General features: G+C 49.9%; 2 protein-coding genes across 8 annotated transcripts in view; both read right to left on the bottom strand.

Moving 5' to 3' along the window:
- The window catches only part of SLC4A11 (solute carrier family 4 member 11), an 11,144-nt gene extending 9,324 nt beyond the window's left edge, over positions 1 to 1,820 (bottom strand). For 2 of the 7 annotated variants that reach the window (XM_015596866.2, XM_025039864.1), the window contains exon 1: positions 1,614 to 1,820. Coding sequence is in view for 5 of the 7 variants with exons in the window: in XM_025039862.1 (XP_024895630.1) it covers positions 1,345 to 1,570 (226 nt within the window). In the remaining 2 variants the exon portion in view is untranslated. The other 5 variants (XM_025039861.1, XM_025039863.1, XM_015596868.2 and 2 more) reach the window with 3 other exon arrangements.
- Positions 1,821 to 10,758: 8,938 nt separating this feature from the next.
- Positions 10,759 to 21,569, bottom strand: part of CUNH20orf194 (chromosome unknown C20orf194 homolog) — a 103,478-nt gene continuing 92,667 nt past the window's right edge. Inside the window, exons 31-37 of the mRNA XM_006922013.3 lie at positions 20,313 to 20,399; positions 17,711 to 17,817; positions 17,324 to 17,398; positions 15,339 to 15,541; positions 14,171 to 14,236; positions 13,071 to 13,164; positions 10,759 to 12,505 (exon numbers count right to left, since the gene is read on the bottom strand). Of these exons, the coding sequence (XP_006922075.1) occupies positions 12,393 to 12,505; positions 13,071 to 13,164; positions 14,171 to 14,236; positions 15,339 to 15,541; positions 17,324 to 17,398; positions 17,711 to 17,817; positions 20,313 to 20,399 (745 nt within the window). The 3' untranslated portion in view covers positions 10,759 to 12,392. The remainder of the gene's footprint in view (positions 12,506 to 13,070; positions 13,165 to 14,170; positions 14,237 to 15,338; positions 15,542 to 17,323; positions 17,399 to 17,710; positions 17,818 to 20,312; positions 20,400 to 21,569) is intronic.

The raw sequence follows: 21,569 nt of genomic DNA, 5'->3' as shown, positions 1-21,569 counted from the left end.
GGGGGGATGGCAGGGGAGATAACAGTACTAGGGAGGGCCCTCTTGAGGAGCCAGAGAAAGCCAAGCCTGTTATTCTTCAGCTCATCTACTAAGTGCTGCCCAGGTGGGAAGGCAGAAGGGAGAGTAATTAACAGTACCCTGTAAAGTAAAGCAGCTTGTGCTGTTTGCAGAACCCTCCTGCCAAGGCTGGAGGTAGGAGGCCGCCTCCAACCTCCTCGTAGCCTGCTTCTCTCTCTCGTTGCCCTTTCGCTGCCAAGCCCAGTACCTGGGCTGGGGCCCTCCTCCTCCCTGCACATTGCTCCTCTCACTCGCACGTCGGTGCTGGTGGCCATCAACACCCATCACACGTGCAGCCGCCCCCAATACGCGAGGGCTACACCCGGGCGGACCCGGCAACGGCTTCCTCCCCTCCGCGCCACCCACGTCCCGGGCCTCCTGGGAGGCGGAGCCGTTGGTCCACAAGGAGAATGGGAGGGGGAAGCTGTGCGCGCTCCCCTTGCCGGGCCCCGGATGGTCCCGGCTGTTTGTGCCGCGCTGTGCGAGGAAGGAAGCCTCAGGTGGGGCCGCGTGCACGAGAGGAAAGAGTCTCTAGACTCGAGGACCCAGGGGGTCGCAGGGCAGGATGCGGACCTATGCGCGGGGCGGGAGTCCCGGCTGCATCCAGAAGGGAGGGGCGGGGGCAGTAAAGCTAGCACCCGAGGCCACGGAGATGGGCAGAAGACCAGGGTGACCAGGATGTGGAAGGGTGGGGATCAAGTGCACACCCTACTCCCATCCCGGGGCCCTATCAGCAGGTAAATGTCGTACAAACCCGGGGCTGGCCCTCAGGTGGCGGGCCGCGAGGTAGAGAATGCTACAGTTGCGCCGGGGACAGTCGGAGGCGCAGGGACCACTAAAAGTGCGCAGGCTTCCGCACAGCGGGCAAAATGTAAAATGAAGCTTTTGGAGGCGGCAGCCTACCTGGCTCTGAAGAGCTCGGCACTCCAGGTGCTAGGGACCCCGCAGCTCCGTCCCGCCCACTTCCAAGCCCCCCAGCCCTCCACCGGCTACCTCATTGGTTCAATAAGAATTTCAAGACAGCGATGCAGAGAATTAATCAAGCGTGCAGTACCCCTGGGCCTCCCTGCATCACCCGCGTACCCACCCAGACTCCCACTCCGTCTCGACTGAACTCATCCCCAGACCCTCCCCCACGACCCTCTCGCCCACGATGCCCCGGAGCCAGTGCAGGCGGCGGCATCCGCAGTCCTCCCAGTGCCCCGACGGCTCGGCGTCCCGCCAAGCACGCCTTCGCTGCGGACATCCGACGGCCTGTCTGCCGTGCCGGCCGGCTCAGGCACCCACCGCATAGCTGTAGATGGAACACGCGCCTGGTGGCTGTGGCCATGGCCCTGGCGATAGGCTGCGGGGCGGCTGCACATACGCGCGCACACCCGGGATCCTTACCCGGTGCTTCGGACCCCAAACTTGGAGTCTCGGCCCAGCCAGTGGAGGAAGCTGGTGACACACACCCGCGCCGCGCCTGGGTCCTAATGCCGCTCAGACGCCCCGCCCGGGCGCGGGAAGCCATGCGTTCCAGGACTGGGTGCCGCCTGTCCGCCCCGCGTCCTTACCCGCGGTCCTGACAACCCCAGGCGTTCGGTTCCTGGGAGCCCGTGCCGACTTAGGCAGAACGTGTAGACCCGGCTCCTGGCCAGCGCTCCCGCCCAGGCGTCTCCGGGTTAGGGGCTGGGCGGGGCTGTGAAGTTTCTGGGAGGAAGCTCGTTGGGCCCAGGGACCCACAGAGTCAGGTCACTGCAGCAGGTCTAGGGAGTGCTTCTTCGTCTTCGGACTTAAGTGCTCCGCGGGCCCCCGCCCCCTCTTCTCAGCAGGGGGCGCCTGCACCGCCCAGCCCAACACCTGCACCGCCCCCTCCTTTCAACCCGGTTGCTCAGGCGATAAACCTTCCTACTCCTCTTCCAGGAAGCGCGCCCGGACTAACGAGACGGGCCGGCGTGCCTTCCCTGGGGCTACGCCCTGGCCTGCTGAGCTCGCCTCCCTCCAGGTTTGGCGGCGTCGAATTTGCTAGCGCCCCGTGGATTCTCCCCTGGCCTTGTTGCGCCCTGAGTCTTCTGGGTCAAGGTCTCGGCTCGCGCTTTTTTTCCTTCCCAAGATTGCTGGGTTTTCCTACTCCGACAGGCGAGAGCCCGGGGACGCGCCTTCTCAGACGCCTAGTATTGTGGTAGTAGGAGTGAGAGGAGGAGGGGCGGGGAGGGGAGGGAGGAGAGGAAGGAAGAGAGAGCGCTAGCTAGTATGTCTGTGTAGGGAGGTTGTGCGGCCAACCCAGCCCATGCGATGAACCCTTCGGTGGCTTCTCAGCAAATGATTCCACAACCGTAGAATGGGCCTTGGATTGACCCAAGACCTCCCCTATCCTCCCCGCAAGTGTTAATTCCGCATCCCTCCACACTGGCCACGAGCCCCAGGACTAGCAGTGATCCCTTCCTCACCTTCTACTGGGATGGAATCCTCAGCCACTGTCCCCCAGGCATGGGAGAGTGCTGGCAGGGCAAGCAGAGGGTGGGCCCACCTTGTGAAGTGACTGTCCTGCAGCACCTCTTGCAGCTCCCGGAGCATTGGGGGAGCCCCAAACACAGACCTGATGAGTAAGACTGACAGAGTTTCTCCTACCAGAAAGATAAAAGTGAATTAGGAGCTAAACCATGGGGTGCCCCTCTTGGCAGATGAATGACTGAGGGTTAGGATAGCCCTGAGCACCCTGCTCCCTACTACTGCAGGAGATGCTGGGGGAGATACCTATTTTCCTACCTGACTGGGTAGACTGACTCATGCTGGCTACATGCTTCTTTCCTTGGGGCGAGCAGGGCTTGGGAGGAGAGAAATAGAGTTATCCTGGGTAACTCCCTTCACTTTGCTCTCTTCCTAGACCCCCAACCCGTGGCACAGACTCCTGGAGTCATGGGGGTGGAGGATGGAGGTTGAGGGAGAAGCTGGAGAACAGACAGGCTGATTGCCCAGAGAGCATGACCAGATTGGGAGGTGGGGTACAGGGGCTGAACCCTTGAAAAACCACCCGTTTTGTCCCCATCCCATCCCATCTGGGAATGCCTAAGTTCTGCATCTGTCTCCCTGTGCCACTGACAGTGCCCAAACACCTGGACCTTCCAATCCAACTGTTCCAGGAAGCCGCCCTGGATCGGAGGGGCTGCCTCTCATTCTCCTTACTCCCACCTCCCTCATCTGAGGAAACAGAAGGTCACAGCCAAGGCCTCTCCCAGTGGTCTACAAACCTGATCCTTAGAGGAACTGACATTCCTCACCACAGCCTCCTGTACTCTGCACTTGCAGCAATGTGAGAAGCTATTTGCTTTAGTCTTACTCACCACCTATCCTCTGTGGATCAGAGGTCAAGGGCAAATGCATATGCCCCTGGTCTCCCCACCTGTGCCCAACTGGGTCCTTACACAGGCAGATGTTTTAGGGATCCAGATGTAAGTACACTATTCCTCTCAGTCCCTCCCTTGGGGGGTTCTCATTTCACTGGGCTGTGGACAACCATGAGTGCTGGGTTCCACGAAGCACTTATGGCTTTACAGTATCTTGTTAAAAAACAAAACCCAAAAGACTCCCTTGAACTCCTTGATCCAAGTACCATCCAATTCCTCAGCTGCACTTCAGACCAAATTTCTTGAGTTCTCTCTGTTCCTGTCTCACACCCTCTCCCTGCTTCTCTTACACCCACTCATACCCATCTTTTATCCTCACCACTCCACTGAAATTTCTTTTGTCAAGGTCACCCTCTGTCAACTTTCTTGCCAGCCCCTCCCCGACCCCAGCAGCACCTAGCACCATCAGTATTTCTTTTTTCTTGCAACACTTCTCACCTTCCCACCTCCACTGACCTAGCCTTCAATGTTGGGCTGCTCTGATTCTTTCCCTTAATCCACGTCTCTCAATTAGCCACAGCTGACAGGTCACTGAGCTCCTGACTTCCTACTTAACCCACTCCCCTCAACTTGGATGGCTAATAGGTAGTTCAAATGAAATTCAGGTAAAATAGAGCTCCTGAGTCCACCATCTACTTAGCTGCTCTGGACCTGAGTGTCACCCCGACTCAGCCACATCTGATCTGTGAGCAAATTTTATTGGGCTTAACTTCAAAATAAAAGCATGGTTCCGCCCACTTGCATCTCCAGCCTGGTCCATCATCTGGGCCTCTTGACTTGCCTCCTCCCCCTAATCCATTTTCCACCCCCAATGGCATCTAAGGGCACTTAGAAAAAAAAATCCAAACTCCCTACTGTGGCCTAGGGAATATGGGGTAGGGTAAGGGGTGCTGTACAACCTGGCCCCTGCCTATTTCCCACCTCATCCTATATCTCCTGCTCCCAGGGGAGTGAAGCTCTGGCCAGCCCCACCTGCCTTGAGGCCTTGATAGTCTGGTGCCTAGAAGACTTGTCCACAGCTCTTGTTAGGGCTCATTTCATCCTTTGGCTCTCAGAGAGACTTCCCCGGTCACACCGTCTAAAGTCAGTGCCTGCCTCCTTCCATCACAGACTCTCATGGCCTCTAACTATAGCATGGCCTTCTTTATTCTTACTCTACTGCCTGGGCCCTGTCACCTTGGCTAGACTGGAGCTCCTTGAGAGCAGGGCTATGTATTTGTCTTTCACCAGTGCAGCTCCTAGATAGTAGGTGCTCAATAAAACCTGTGGCATGTTGAACATATGATTGATGTCTCCAGAGGCTTTCAAACCAATAAAGACCTCCAGATGACCTCTCATCCTCTATCTCCCACCCTGACTAGGGTTTTCCCGCCAGATACTCCTGATTCTCTCTGCTTCCTTCCTCTCACCCTGGACTCCACTGCCATTATCGAGTCCTTTTATTTCTATTTCTAGTCTGCTCCTTCCCTCTGCCCTTGCCTTCCTTGGACACTTGGCAAGTGTGGCTTCCAGCAACTTACACCCATCAGCTTTCCCTGGAGTCACTCTAGTTTTACACGATTCTTGGGGCTCCCGCTGCCCAGAGCAGGCAGTCCTGACCTGGTGTTCCTGGGAGGAGAGATGCTGTTCTCACACTGTCTCTCAGGTGATGCTAGTGAGGGCTCAGGGAGGGACAGTGGCCTCCGCTGGCCTCCTCTCTCTCCTAGGGGACATCTCCAGGCCTTACAGGTGGGTCGGAGGAAGACCTTTTGGTGCCCGGCTAACACAGGACAAATCTCTCTGTGCTCCACATCCCACCCCCACCCTTATTGACAGTCAGAACCTAGCACTGGGCGGAGGTCTAATGACTGCTCAGTGATTCTATCTGGACAGCAGACTGTGGGCAGGAGGTTCCAGGGTTGCTCCACAGCCCTCATGTCAGGCCCTCCTGCTCTCTGACCTGGGTTCCAGTTCCACAGCCCAGTTTCTCAGCCAAGAACCCCCTGGAGAACAGACACCACCAAACACCAACCTACTTTCACCTGCTGTGCTCCAGGGCCGCAAGAGATATATACCACCCCCCCTGCGTGTGCGGCAATGCCCAATTACTTCCCCTAGCAGGATCCTTCAAGACAGACATGCACCACGTCAGAATCTTGCCCATCTTGCTGAAATGCAGATCCCCAGGCTGGACATGGTGTTCTCATTGATAAGTCCCCTGAGGAGACCAAGATTCTGCATTCCAACAAGCTCTTCAGGGCATGTTGAAGAGTGCAGAGAGCTTTGAGACAAAAGCCACAGGGCTGGCCCCAAACTTCCCTACCCTCATCTACCCCCAGGCCCTACCCCTTATTGAATTCCATCACCTGCCACCTGCGGCCTCCTAAGAGTTTGGGCAATCTATCACTCTCCCAGCCATCCGTGCCCTCTTTGGCCATTCTGTGTACCCCACATCCTCCCCATCTGTGGTTCTCATTTTCACTTGTCCCCTGTGTAAAGGGGCTGCCCAAAGTCCTGCCTCAAGCCTACCGTTCAGGGCCGCTGCTGCCTTTGGCCCCACTTCAGACCACCCTTCTCAAAAGCTCCAACCAGCTCCTTGAAAGAAGCTGGATGCACACACAGGGTAGTGAAAGTTAGCAGGAAGGAGCTGGACAACACCCTCAGGCCTTTTTTGTTCTGATAACTTTTATCTATAAAACAAAGAGGTTAAAATGGAGTCTTTTTATCTAGAAAATTCCCTGAGTTTCTGGTTATCTAACCATCTTTCCTCTTCCTGTTGTCCTCATTTTGCTATTATTTGTACATTCATCCAGGCATGAAATTTGAATAAAGATGTAAAGTTTCTTAAAAATTTGAAGCCAAGAGAAGAAAAATATTAAACTTCTTTATTGGTATGGGAAAAGCAGTAGTAACTGTAGGATAAAATGGGAATATATTACACTTTATTTGAGTAGCATTTTTTTTTTTACAGATTTATAATCATTTGACATAAAATTTATAGACCCTGATGCAATTTTTTTTTAACCAAATTATTTTGGCTGGTCAATTTAGCAATTGCAGAGGTCTGGGAAAAACAGCCATAATTTGTGGATCAACAAATTTATTTTTTTTCAAAGTTTTAGAGAACGAAACAAATTTTTTGGAATTATTTCAAAATGTTGGGTATTTTTCCACTTTGGCTTTTTCCACTTCTACCTTGAGGTCACCCCCTTCACTCTTGTCTAATTAGTCATTTTGTCTTGTCAATTGTTCCTTTAAAATCACTCTCTAGTTGGTCCACTTCTCACCCCACCAATGTGGGGCAGCAGTCCCTCCGCCCCTTACAGTCTACATGATTTTCCTTTCGTTTAAGAAAAAAAAGATTCTCAAATAGGTTCCTATGGACATGCTGCTGCACCAAAGCACTCTAGAGCCAAATAATGGTGGCCTTTTCTAGGTCTGTAGGAGGAATGATCTTAGTGGATAGGTTGTTTTCAATTAAATTTTTTTTCTTTGGTTAAAAAACACTACCACTACCACCACAGTGGAACAACTTTGTGCTTGCTATCGCTCATGCTAGAAAAGCCTAGCAGAAAGGGAAATTTAAAAAATCAAGTAGGTTTCTGATTTTAACAGAGAAGCTCAGAGATGGCCTCCAGGGGGATGAGCAATACCGGTTTGGAGAACAAGCCCTTTTTTAGGACTACTCAGTTCCCCAGTGGGTCTGGTCTTGGGCAGGGGGTCCTGGGAAGTGCACAGTGACCCTTGGTCAGGCCAAGCTGAATACTCCTAACTGCTGTAATGGGTTCAAGGATGGGAATGGGACCCCAAACTTTGGGGCCTCTGGAGAGGGAGGCTGGATCTTGCCTTTGGGTGTTGGGTTGCTGGTGGCATTACCACCAGGGAAGAGTGTCACCACCAAGGATGGAGAGAGGGCTCTGATGGTATCTGAGTGCCTGGGCCCAGTTGAACTTAAAGGTGGTACCACCCTGGGATTCTTTTATAGGAACCAAACTATTCCCTTTCCGTCATAGGCCGGGAGCATATGGTCATGTTTTCTTTGGGCATATCTGTTCCCTAGATTGTATGATAGAAATTAATACATCGGTATTTTTCCATGCTCCTCCGAACCCCGTGATTTTCAGCAGCTCTATCTGAGACCTTCTGCTCTAAATTATACTTTCTACTTGTTTATGCCATCAGGATTCCCTGATTCTGGGGCTCTCACTGTCAAGTATGCCCAGTAGTCCCCTTTGGGCTCCAGGTGGGGGATGGGCCCCCTTTCTGGTCCCCAGGCTTCCTGGTCTCTAAGTCCTTCTGGCCGTCAAACATCATTCAGCCTAGAAGCCCATCTGTCTCTCCCACTTCCCTGGCAATTCTTCGGGGGTAATTATCAAACCTTTTCCAGGAAGTGCAAGCACAGGAGTTCAGTCAAGGTTCAAACCTGGCCCTGCAGGATGGGGAGGCCAGAGGCTCTGGGAAAAGGAGTTGTGAAGTGGGTAACACTGCTGCCTACTCCTTTTTCCAATTCTCTCCACCCACCTTGCAGGCAGTTTTGCATTTGATTGTACTTGACTAATTAATTGATCACATAGAATCTCCAAACCCAAGTTGCACCCCCCTCACCTATCTCCACCTACAGAGAGGCTGCACCCTCCCCTTGGAAAGGCCAGCATCTAAACCTTCCCAGTAGGGCACTTCCCTTGTCTGGAGGCTCTTGTGTGCAGGGCGGGACAGGAAGCAGGGTCTCTGTGGATGCAGCGGCGCCTTTCCCAGGTTGGCCCTTTTCCGAATCGAATTGGCAGAGGCCTCACCTTCCTGCCCAGAGGAGGATGTGAGCAGCGCCCTGATGGGAACTCCAGCTAGGGCACCTGCAGTGGGAAGTGCCCACCCATGCCCGAGCCGCTTGGACGGCCAGGTGGGTGAGGTCAGCCCATGCACAGGGAAAGTTGGGCATTTTAGTTTCGTTCCTTTAGAGCAGCGGTCCCCAACCTTTTTGGCACCAGGGACTGGTGCGCCTATGAGAATCTAATGACAGATGAAGATTCACTCTCTAACCCACCGCTCACCTCCTGCTGTGTGGCCCGGTTTCTAACAGGTCACAGGCTAATACCAGTCTGCAGCCTAGGGTTTGGGGACTCATTCTAGAGCAGCTGGGCTTCATTCAGCGTCCTCTGCCTTAGAACGTGGGTTCCAAGGTTCAAGCCATGTGGAGTGCCAAGAGGGCATTTCGGATCCAATGCGGGGCAAGGGCAATGGCTCTGCCATCTGGGCCTGTTACTGCACCCTTCCTGCCTCACCATCCCCCACTTATAAAGGGGGGCCAAGTGGCCACCTCGCAAAGCTCTGATTGGGATTAAATGAGCCTGTGAAGTGACGATTCCTGTTGCAGTCTGGAACCCACAGAACCCACAGCTGCTCCACTGTCCAAGATGAGGGTGTAGGCACCAGGGGCTGTGGCTTCCCCTAGGGACCCGTGATGGTGGGAGGGCTTTTCTCTGGGGCCTCTGGAGATCCATGTGCTCCCAGACAGCTTCCTCAAACCTCCTCTCCGGGTTCTGGGACTCCCCCAGAATGCCTGCCCCACCCCCCACCCCCAGCTGCGGTAGTCTCCACATTGGAATTTTATTCCCGGGTCACTCTGGGGTCTGGGGAAGGGAGTGGGAGCCCCAGCAAAGAGGCATTCCGGGAAAGCTGAGGGAAGGTCCCCAGTCCCGGGAGATGGGCAATCTCTTCGACCCCATCCCAGGGGACTGCGTCTACAGGGACAGGCAGCTACAGGAGGTCTTGTTTGTTCAGTGATAGTTTATTGGTCCTTAGCATTACATCTCAGTTATCAAGGTAAATTCACATACACAACTGCAGGTAAAAACATGTAAAATAATATAAAAATAAATTGAAGGCTACTTTTATATATTTACTGAATTAAGTAGTGTAATAAATACTATAATAAGCAAAAAGCTTCAATCACACAATTCAGTTTCACTGAAGTTACAGTAGTGTTTGTAAATATGAGTTTTAAAATTTAAGTTACAAATATTAAAGCACTGAAAAACTAGTATAAAAGTGAATTTTGGCACATAAGTGAGCTCTTCTTCTGTCATTAGTATTTGACAACCTGGGACAACGAGGAAGCCACTTCTCACCTACTTTTTGAGGTACAACTATCCATCTAGGTCAGCAACATGGCTGGAATACTTAATAGTTTACAATCTTTGAGTTATTTTTCCCTTTTGAGAAGCCTGGAGAGCAACTCAGAGCTTATTACTGTGCAAAAATTCTCCAAAATCCTAACAGAATTTAGGAGTGAACTTTTTCTTGCAATCGCAGAGCCCAGTGTCCAGGACTTGGGTCAGATTGCCCCTGGAGCTCAGCGGAGCCCACGTGACTCCTTGCCAGCAGCCCCTTCCTAGGATGATCCCTTTTGTCCAATTTTTGCCTCCTTCTTCCAATTTAAAAAAAGAAAGAGAAAGAAAAATCCCAAATCGAAACATAAAATGACCCATAACTTCAGCGACTTCAACATTATCACATTCACTCTGGGTGATATAAAACTGAAGCTGCTAACAGGAAAGTTGGCGAAAAGCATGTAAGCCCCTGGAGGACTTCTGCCTGTTCCTAGGAACCCACACCTGAGTCCTTGGTATCCACTTCTAAGGTCAAAATCTAAAACACAGTGTCATGGCCCTTCCTCAGGAGACAGCTAAGCCCCCACTCCTCCACCTGGAGCGCCCGGGGGTAGGAGTCAAGTGGATATTAAACTTCACGGTCAGAAACCAGAGGTCCCACAGGTTCCGGAAGAGGCAGTGCAGGGAGTAGGCACCTTCCTGGCCTCAGTCCTCAAAGAGCTCACACTGTGCACCCCTAGTGTGCCTCATCGGGGTCACAAAAAGTGCGCCCCAAGGAATGCCCTTTCACCTATGTGCCCCTTCACACTCCCCAGCAGGCTGAGGAGCATCTAAGGAGGCCTCCGCCAGTTTTGCCTTTTTGGCTTTTAAACTTCTTAATGTTTTGACTTTTTTCAATCACAGTTTCATATTCAAGTTGAGGTAATCACAGTTTTCCCTCCAAGAGGAGAGGAATTGGGACAGTGGGGCAAATTGGTGAGAGAGCATTTCTATGGACAATGGTCAGAAACTGAGACCACCACGTAAGTACAGCCCCACGCAGTGGGAAGACCCGCTGTTATGGGCGGGTTCCGACCCCTCTTTAAAAACTCTTTTGTGCAGCAGCCAGGAAATGGCTCAAGCTCCTAGATCTGGAGCTTTCAGTTAAAACTTCACAGCAACCCACCTGGAGGAAATTACCTATGGTTTCACCCACCCCACTTTTTTTTCCCACCCACCCCACCTCCTCCTTTTCTAAGGCTGCTGAAGTTTGAGTTTTTAAAAAGAGCTCGGTAGAGCTAAAGGAAGCTACAGTAACTCATTGCTTATTTAATCAATTGCACTTAAGACCTATGTTACTGATTCTGGAGCAGAGGCAGGCCCATTGTGGACCCCAACCTCTGGCCAGCCAGAAGTCAGGGGCTCCCAGACTTGGGCTCCACACCTGGGCCCTTGTCACCAGCAGCTTTGGGAGCTGAGACTGGAGCACACAGGCCTTTTCAGAAGCCTTTCCTCATGCAAGATTTCTTATTCAGTGGCATTTGGAGTTTTGTTCATTTGGCTTCAAATACAAATTGTTTTCTTCTAATACAAGTACAGGTTACCAATAAGCCAGTAACAACTGCTTTACTAGTTGCATGCAGGCCTCTGTGTGACCAGGTACACAGACCACATGTGCTCCATCCTTTCTCAAAAATCCCACTACATTACTGGAAACTTTGCTGGTTTTGCCTATGTGCTTGTTCCTAAGGCATGCAAAAAAAAAAAAAAAGTGTGAAATTCAGAAAGCATTTACAATCTAGGCAGCTGAAGCACTGAAGTCCTAACAGACATCACCTAAACATCAGTAACTGTGACCTTCTCTTCCCACACTAATCCTAGAAGTCATGCATGGGACACGTTTGTAATTCCTCTCTGCTTTATGGTCCAGCTGAAAACAAAGCCACTGGAAGGAATTCAAATTTGAATATTGGAATTCTTTAAATTCCTGGTCCTCAGGAGCCAAATAAGTCCAGGGCCAGCAACAATGCTTGGGAGCATGAGTTTCCTGAAGTTTGCAGCTGAAAACCAGGTCTTCCCTGGGGAAGGCTGACTGCTGGAGACACCTCACAGTGATCAGGGACTAAGACTAAGAAGTTGCAAGATGCTCCCCTCAACAGTGAGGCGAAGCATCCCAGGGAGGCTTGAGCAGCAGGTTTGGTCTGGTCCCTGAATTAGGGAAACTGGAGTGATGCCACAGAGGGGGCCTCAAGACCAATCCCAGGGGGAACTGCTCATGTCAATTCAAAAGCCACACGCTTCTGGAAAGCAGCATGCCTTTCCCCTCAGTTTAGTCTATAAGGGAAGTCCCCTCATTTTAGAACAAGCTGTTGATCTCAGCCCAAGCTGCTGGCTCTGTGAGATGGGCTTAGGCAGGGCCTGTGCTGCTCTCCCCAGGACTGGGCCCAGGGCCAGCTCCTTCAATAGAAGGGACCTGACCAGGGAGGCAGGCACTGGGGATAGCGCTCTTCTGGGGCAGTCTTGAGGTCTGGGACCTGTGGTGGCTTGGCACCACAGGGGCGGCCAATTTGGGCAGCCAGGGTCCATTCTGCATCCCAGCAGCTCCTTTGTATAATCCGAATGCTCCTCCCCAGCCTCGCAAAGAAGATACAGTTATCAGAGACCCAGAGTCCTGGACTGCCAGCTGCATATACAGGGCAATCCCAGTCTGCTCATCCTCCATGAAGACCCTCCCCAAATCAGTGGAGCAGGTGATACTCTTCAGTGCTGCAGAAAGAATAAAGACAACATGCACTCAAGCCAGCACACAAAGGCCAAGGACAACAAAGGTTAAGAGACCCCGTTTTGTCCATCTCCAGAGTAGACACTCTGCAGCCTTCCTCTAAGGCTTCTGCTCAAAGAGATCATGATACTCTTGCTGCTCCAGCTCGCGGTTATACTTCTCAATTTCCCGGTTGGCTTCTTCCACATAGTCATTCATGAACTGGTCCATGACTGGCATCTCATTAAGGAACACAGCTCTGAACCTGGAGGCCAAGGGAGCCTGAGTCTGGCCCAGAGGGATCTGTGGGCAGGTGAGGTGATAAGTGCCCACCCCACGCAGAGAATACCTGATGGGCTTATTTACATACTGGCAGCACTATAGCTAAAAAGAATGTACGGGTTGGAACAGGGTCCTTCATGAGGTCTTAGAACTGAGCCCTTCAGCTTTCATTAGCACGCAGCAGCACCCCATTCACCTTTTCATAGATTAACTATTGTAATCAGGCCTACTCTTCCCACATGTAAATTATGAAACTGATGGCCACAGAACTCAGGATGTCACCACAGCTGCATTTAAACTACAACCCACAGAGTAACATCAGCAATCACTAAATGAAGGAGAAACTGAATTTTAAGGACTTTTAAGAGGCCAAGATGAAGTCCGCCTCTGATCTGCTGCATGTTCCCAGTACCTAGCCTGCTCCCAGAGCTGGGCTTTGACAGCTTAAGCCGACACTCTCTTTACAGAAAGGCTTCAACATACCCCCAAGCCTTGCTTCCTAGGTTCCAAGGATACGTGGGTGAAAATCAGTCTTGTCACCAAAAAAGTTGACAAACTGGGTGCCATTATAAAAGTAGCCTGCAGGCAGGGGGTCCAGGTGACGTTTCACCTATAGGAAAAGAGTCCTGTTAGAATTATCTGACCAGTTTCTATCATTCACTCATTCATTAAAAACAAAAATAAACAAACCTATTATCCTAGCAAGTGAGCCCACTCCACCATGGAAGGCTATGTGCCAGGGAATCAACACTCTCCCCTGCCCCGCCCCACCCTCAAGCAGTGACTGGAGGGACCTCCACCTCTCAGAGAGAAACTGTGGGAATTCCTAATGGGATGAAACTGCAGTTGTCCACAGCAGTACTGGTTCAGTAATACACCCTTTGTTGGCTCTCCTCACTTCCTTCTTTCTCCTACTTTTCTGTTTCCCTAGTAGGTGTCTCACAGAATCATTTCCAAAATAAACTACCTGCACTCAAATCCTTGCTCAAGGTCTGCTTCTGGGGCAACACATGCTACAAGGACTGCCTTCTGAGGTGCCCTCCCCAGGAGCACCCAGGGTTACCTAAGTCCTGTAGGGCTTAAATATAAAGGAGGCCTCCTCAAGGCCAAAGCAGGGGGTCCTGGAGTCCCAGAGCATTCTCCTGCTCCACCTGCTCATTACTAGGACTAGTGACACAGCCCATGCTAGGGCCTGCACTCTATGTCTTTTAGCCTTTGCCTCAAACGCAACAGGAAAAGGCCCCTATGGGGCTGGGGGCTGGGACAGAAGCTGGGAGTCAGCCTGGAGGTTGAGAGGGCTCATCAAGGGGCCTCATGTCTTGGCCTCAGGGTTCTAGTATGCCCACCTGCAGCTTCTGGATCTAGACTTTTTCCCCCAGGCCCTCCTTGGTTTATCTGTGATTTATCTGGGACAAAAGAATGGGAGGAGAAAAGGACTTCTTTAGCTGCTTGAACAGGGTGGCAAGGTAGGGCTCCATGTTCCTCCCACAGGCATTGGTTATCTTCCGTCCCATTCCCAGGTAACACCAGAACATCCTAAAGGATGGAGCTACACAAGCCTTTAACAGCCTTGGGACATTGAGGGGGCTTAAGCCCCTAGGGCAGGGCACACTCACATGGATGTTCCTGATCTCCTGCTGGGTCAGCATCCCCCTGGTCTTCAGGGCTTTCCTCTGAGGCTTCTGTGCAGAGATGGAGGGGTAGGGGTCAGGTCCCAACGGAGCTGATGGCTGATGGGAGTACATGTGTAGGTGAGGGCTCAGGGGGCCAGTTACATGACTAAGATTCCAACGGAGGGGAAAGCACAAGCGCTGTCATGGCCTTGACACAACATCCTGCCTGTATGCCCTTGAGAAGACCACTTTCCCACAATAGAGCCCTGTGTACCAGAGGCAACAAATGACAACGACCAGTGCTTTTGCAGATAGGTATGTACTAACTCTGCAGATTCTCAACCCTAAACTCCACCATGACAGACATGCAAAGGGACGAGGTCTCATAGTCAAGCACCATCTAGTTTATCCAGGTGAGTCTGAGAAAGACACAACCTATAGGCAGCCACTCCTCACTAAAAAAGACAGATCCCATCTGAGAATCTACAAAGGACTGAGGCTCCAGCCAACTCCATCTCCAGAGTTCTAGGATGAGCTAAACCCCTGAGGTTGTGCTAAGAGACTCAGTACCCAAAGCTTGCAGTATATTGGAGAATTTTAACTCTAGTGTGTTCTTTTTATTCTTTGTAGTACTAAGATAAAGATGTTTGTGTGCCTCTACAGGCAAGCCTCTTTTTCCCCTGCACCTGTCCCCAGGGCCTTGGGCTCACTGCTATCTAAGCTTGGAGTCTTGGTTTGCAAAAGGCTCTAAGTATATCTTTGTTGTTTCCAGAGAGAGAGCCGAAGAATAAAAGATGCTTGACTCAAGAATGCAGGAGAGTTTTGAATTTGGTTCAGCTAAGTCATTTTGAGTTTGTAACAGCAGTCTGAACCAGGGTCCACATGGAACCACCAGATTTCACCCAGGTCCTAGTTAAACCACCCCATAACTCCAGTCAGCCTTTGGAAGTAGAACTGGAAATGGCTGTGAGAGTAAGTCTGCCCTGAGTTTGCCCTGAGTGGCTGCCTCCCACTCTCTAAGTGTCCCTGAAAGTGCTGGCTGAGCCTGTGAGGGGCAGGCTGGTAGGGAGGCATCAGGGAGGCAGTGGAGGGGCTTCTGCCTCGAGGCCAGCAGCAGCCCTAAGAGTGCTAGCCACATCTGCGCCAGGTCTGCCTCGGCTTCAAAAACCACCTGCTTAGCTGACTGCCGCAGCCAGTCCTTGACGCTTTCTTCCTTCAGGGAGCAGCCAATGAACACGAGGTAGCACTCCTGTTGCCCACTGTTGTCTTGAGGTGCGCCTCGGGTGGATGGTGGTGTAGGTCCCTCCAAAACTGGCATGATGCTCAAGGAATTGGTCAGGGTGTTGTGGCAGACCTCCATGGTCCTCTCAGAGTCTGCAAGGAGGACACATGTCAGTCCCTGAGACTCTGCCCCAAAAGGATAAGGCTATACTAAGACTGACACAGGGCTGATGGTCAGGGACAGATTCATTAGACACGTGCAGGAGGCTGAATGAGTATGACTGGCGGCAAGTTAGAATGAAATAAGAAAGGGAGGAGCAACGTAAGTTCCTGATTTGGCTGATTTGGTGATCAGGTGGACACCATTAACCTGGAAGGGGACCACAAAGGGAAAGCCCCCTTGGTAGAGATGTAGGGGGTGGATCTCAGCAAAGGCCTGAGAAGCCGGGGGAGGAGGGCATGGCAACAGTGCAGGAGGGTCACCTGGATAGGAAAAGGAAAGATGTGACTGGGTTTACAGGCTGCGGAGCTGGGGACTAAGACTGGAGACATGAGAAAAGCGTTAAGGCCCCCCTAAAAGGCAAGATGAGAAAGGGATCCAGAACAAAGAGAAGTTCACTTTGAACAATGGGTCAAGGATAAGTCTAAATAAACAAGAAAAGGAGGTGATGATGGGAAAGAGGGAAGATAAAGGCATTAAGAACTCTAAAGCAGGTGGAGTTGTCTGTTGGAGCCTGAGGAAAGTGAGCTGGAGTAAGGTGCTTGAGGAGAAAGGCAAAAGTTTCAGATTCAATAATATAAATTAGGCCAAAGATATGTGTTAAGGAACTTGAGAGATTTTTTATTTTACTGGTTATGTCATCTAATTCTCCCATCTGAACCCAGATGGTTCCATGCTTACAACTTTCACTAGCTCCTTACAGCGGACACTGATGGTTGTCTGCCCAGCATCCCTCTCTTCCTCCAATACCAATTCCCCATGGGTCATGGGTCCCGGAAGCCATGGCAACTCAATCCTGGCCAGTGAGAGAAGTCTGCTGAAGAACTGGGACCAGGCGTTTCATGAAAGATGTCTGCACTGTTAAAGACACCCACAGGAAGAGCCAGTCTCTCCCACTGTGGGATTTCGTACCTAGACTTACAGCACTACCTGTCAACCATGAGGGGTGGGTACTTGCGGACAAGCTGATACACTAAGAATGGAAAAACACAGAGACACGTTACCTGGGTCCGCAGCAGCCTTGCTACGTGGCCTGACCTCTTGATTTCTTGTTATATAGCTAACAGCTGCTAGTTGAGTTGGGGTTTTCTGTTATAACAACCAAAGACACCGTAACAGATATACTCCCTCCTTCCTCCTAGGTCCCAGCCACAGTAAATCCTTTTTGGTTTCTGAAATGTGGCTTTTCCCTGGAATTTCCTCTCCTTCCTCAAGGTTGAGCTGACCAACTCCTTCTTGATTTGAGGCCTTTCCTGACCCCCAGCCCAGGGTAGATAGACTTCAAGTCTTGAGGGCTCCAGAGGCGTAAGGCTGATAAACAAGCCTACTGGGCAGAAGGGAGGAGAAGGAAATTGGAAGGCTAGAAGACCTTGACAAAAACACATCAGGAGCTGAAGCTCAGTGTTGGGGTGGCTCCTGGAGATAGGTCTAGGAGGTGGCCACGGATGGTTCAAGAGGGGTGGGGTGTAAGTCTCCGGAAAAAGGAAGTCAAAGGGCTGTGAGACCATCTAGGGGAAGGGGGACAGATCCTCCACTGCAGAGCAGAAGCACCTGGAGAAAGGCGGGCCCCTGGCAGAGAGGGATGACTAGAAGAGCCTGATGCTGTATGGCCGAGGGCAGGGTTTTTGAGTCTGAGAGGCATCAGTGGTCTGCAGCGCACCAGCGGAAGCCATGAACTCCGTAGCACAGGGCCCCCAAATCCAACCCCCAGTTACCTGAAAACTTCACTTTGCCCAAGATGTGGTAGATGTTTCCAGAGAAGGGACTTGGCTTGATGGAGGACTGAATTGCTGGTGGAGGAAGAGGACAGAGTTGTCATACACCTAGGGGCACAGGCCAAGTTCTGGGTGGCACGGCTGGAGGGTTAGGGACTGGAAAGGGACCCTACACCAAGGTCCAGGGCCCATAGGTTCTTTCCCCACCAGTTCCTCCCCAGTGGCTCACTATTCCCAGGGGTGGGGACTCCTAGGTTCTGCGTGTTTTCAGACCCAAATGGTGAGAAGACACAGCACTCAGAATACTAAAATGGTGCCATGAAGCAGGGACGACTCTGCGCACTCTTTTATTAGATGGTCCCAGACCATGTCCCAACTGAGGCTTACCCTTACACTTGGCCACAAAGCGAGTCTTCTCCAAGGGACGACCAAACCACACGCAGATCTGAACCATTAGTGGGAAGACTGATCCAGCATCAAATTTACCTTCATACCTTAAAAGGTTTAAAAAATTTTAAGTACAAGTATTTGGGGCTTTGAATGTTATTATATACTACTTCGGGACATATCATATATAATACTTAAGTTCTCTTACTTGTATGTACTTTTGTGTATAAAACACTTGTTTAAATGTGCATATCTCTTTCATCTTGAGCTTGGGAAGCATGGTTGCCCCATTAGAGCAGGAAGGTTTTACCTACTGTAGACCAGCACTTCCCTGAAGTCAAAGACCTCCATCTACCTTTGAAGCTTGCCAGTTTTCCCGACACTGGAGGTCCTTCTTGGTACTCTTGGGACTCCTCTTCAGGATCCCCTCCCACCCCTTTAAGAGCTCTGACTATGCCCCACCATTGCTGAGGGCAGCTTAACAGACTGTATATTTGGATGTGTATACTCTCTCCAAGAGGAACTAAGGAGTTGGGGCATCTCTGCTCTATTTTCTCAGCTTTGAGTTCAGTACATATAATGCCTGCCACAGACTCATTTAGAATATGGCCATATTTAGAGTACTTTAAAAACCTAAGTTTTTGTTATGGAAAACTTCAAACGTATGCAGAGACAGAAGGGTAGTATAATAAACCCCCATCATCCAGCTTCCAAAGTGATGGAATTATCATTTCTTCTTTCGAATTATTTCCTTCAGATGAATCCCCATGACTGAAATAAGTCCAGGAAAGAGTATAACCATCTCATGGGTAATAATTTACGACACCCCAGCAGTAGGTGAATAATCCAGTTTCACAACAATTCCTCCGGCAATGGTTACTCGAGGTATTTTTGCTTGATGTAACAGTATCAATCAAAATAATAGTGAAGCACCATTCTACATTTCTGAATATTACTGACATGGAATTCTGTTACCACAGTTCTCATCTATACTTGGTCTTCAAGTGAATTGTTCACATTTATATGGACTGAGTTATTTTTCTTAAATATCTAAACAAGCCTCTCAAAAAATATACTAACCCTTTGCCATATCTGATGCAAAGATTTTCCTCCAGTCTTTCTCATTAGCGTCTTTTGTTTTAAAATAGCATGCAGTTTTGAATTTTATATTGTTGAGAGTATCTTACTCTTGTGGTTTCTTAGTCAGGGGGTGAAATAATTATCATGTTCTTTTTGCCCTCCCCCCTATCCAAACATTTGGAGACCAAATCAGAAACCAAATCCTTAGGGGAAGTTGGAGGGGCTGAGGGAAGAGCGAGAGGCTTCTTCCCAGACTAGAAACTAGCCCTTCTACCAGGGGAGGTGGGTGGGGCCAAAGGGAACAGGGAGGGCTGTGGGAGGGGAATGGCAAGCCTGTTCACTCTGAGGTGGTGGCCCTAACCCAAGGAGAGACGAGAGCAATGGACAGAGATGAGTCTGATGGCTACCATCTAGTTAAAAGATTAAATTATCTGATTCCTAGGTCGGGACTCAGAAAGGAGGGCCTGAAGGCCATTCCATTTGATTCTCTACAAGGACTGATCTTCCTGATAAAGGGAGGGATTTAGAGTCTGGACTCACAGAGCCTTCTAATGAACTCCGCATACCTAGCTCTCTCCTGGATCAGCTGCCTCCAGGAAAGTCTTTACCCTCAGCTTAGTTCATGTGCACCAGGCCCAGAGTCAGTATGGACTGGAGAATGGGTGCTTCTCTAGGCACCAGGCGCAGATGACAGGAGTCTCAGGCCCAGGCCCAAAGGTGTGGGCAGCAAAAGGGTCAATAGCTGCAGCCACTGGAGAGGAGGGTGTCACCCCAGAAGCTTAATGTTTCTTTTTAGCTAAGATATAATTGTCTTGTTCAGGCAAAAGGAATGATCTACTTACCTACTTTTTAAGCAAGTACGATGTCACTCAAAGTATGATGTGACTGAAAGGCTGAATTTTACATTTTATTTAATTTATCCATTTACATTTTATTAAAGAGCCACATGTGGCTAGTGGTCACCGTACTGGAGAGCACAGTCTTAGAACCATGTGTGTAACTGCTCGTGTGCTGTTGGTATTAGTATGATTACAAAGCGCTGTGTACTCTTTCCTTTTCCTCTCCTCTCTGGAGGAGAGGTTCACAGGCTGGGAAGCTGCCAGCAGAGAAGAAACATCCCCTGGGCCACATCAGCAGGGAACCTACCTGTCAGGTGGGAACCCTAGAGGATTGACTGTATCAGCAGGAGTGACTTTCTCACCTGAGAAGGTTATAACTCCTTGGTTCCATGTCAGCCACCTCGCCCTCATTAGAGGCCAGAGGAAACACAGGCTACCGTTCTGCCTGGTGCCCACAGAATGTCTCCCTAAGGGTCAATATCTAGCAAGACTCCCAATCTGGAGCCCAAGATGTGGAGCATTGGGCTCTTGGCAGGGCCAGCAGCAGCTGGACATGGCAGGCTGCTCCAGCTGCCAGTCAGCCTCATAGAGTACACCTGGTATTTTCACTTTTTTTTTTCTTTCTATAAATAAATCATTGAGTTTACAAAGAAATCTTAGCTCCTTTCAATGATGATACTTGCCAGCCAGGGTATATTAGATATCGAGATCGTAGCATCTGAGGACTTGAAAAACTATTTTCTGAGAGAATCAGCTCAATGTCTTCATTCCTTTGAAAACATATGGAAAAAGCCAAGTTAATTAAGGCTATCGCTCTTAATGGGAACATTTTGCTTCCTCTCTCCACTGTCCCCATACATACATATAAGCACATATGCATACACTGTATTAATTATTTTACCCCTAAATACTTCAGAATGCATCTCCTAAGAACAAGGACATTCTCTTACAGAACCACAACAGAATTATCACACCGAGGAATTTAACTGTGGACCAGCAGCACTGGTACTACCTGGGAGCTCATCAGAAATGCAGAATCTCAGGCTCCGTTCCAGATCCAATGAATCAGAACCCTCATTTTAATAAAATCCCCAAGAGATTCATATGTACATTAAAGTTGAAAAAGTATTGATCTTGTATACACATATTTTCAAATATTCTCCCTTTTTGTGTGTGTGTGGGGGTGGGGCAAGAATCCAATCAAGGATCACTCACTGAATTTACAATCTTTATTTGGAATCCTTTAATCTGGAACAATTCCTCCAACTTAATTTTTGTTTCTCATGGTGCTGACGTATCTGAAGAAGAGTACATGCCGGCTGTCTTGCGTCCTACAACCTGAATATGTCTGGTTTCCTCATGAGTAGATTCAGTTGAACATTTTTGGCAAGATTAATCCCCAGGTGATGTTGTGGGTGTTGTGTCCTTCCCACAGCATTACTTGACTGAGTTACATGATGTGTTTGTCCCATAAGTGGTCTTGATAAATATAATTATTTGGTCAATGTCATGTCTGTAAGACCTCCACATTGTGAAGGTACTTTTCTTTTTTAGTTAAGTAGGAAGCAGTCTGTGGAATGATATTCTGAGTGAATCTCTTTTTCCCCAACAATCTGACACCCACTGCTTTTAGCATCCACTGATGATTCTTGCCTAAGTTACACTAAAGATTACAAAATGGTGACTTTCTAGTTCTAAAAATCCTTATTTGTTTGCATTCTTCAGTTAAAAGAGATTTACTTTCCTGCCCCTCCTTACGTTTTTAGTATCACCATGGACTCATTTTATTCTATGTGCTACAATCTATTAGTATTATTGTTCTCTCCTATGCTCAAGTTGTTCCAAATTTGGCTAATGAGAGCTCCTTAAGCTAGCTCCTGTATCCTGTATTCTGACATATCTCCATTAATCTTTGCTTTTTTGGCATAAAGTACCATATT

This window comes from Pteropus alecto, unplaced genomic scaffold, assembly GCF_000325575.1.
Source record: "Pteropus alecto unplaced genomic scaffold, ASM32557v1 scaffold45, whole genome shotgun sequence".
Classification (NCBI taxonomy): domain Eukaryota; kingdom Metazoa; phylum Chordata; class Mammalia; order Chiroptera; family Pteropodidae; genus Pteropus; species Pteropus alecto.
This window is presented reverse-complemented; position numbering and strand designations above follow the sequence as displayed.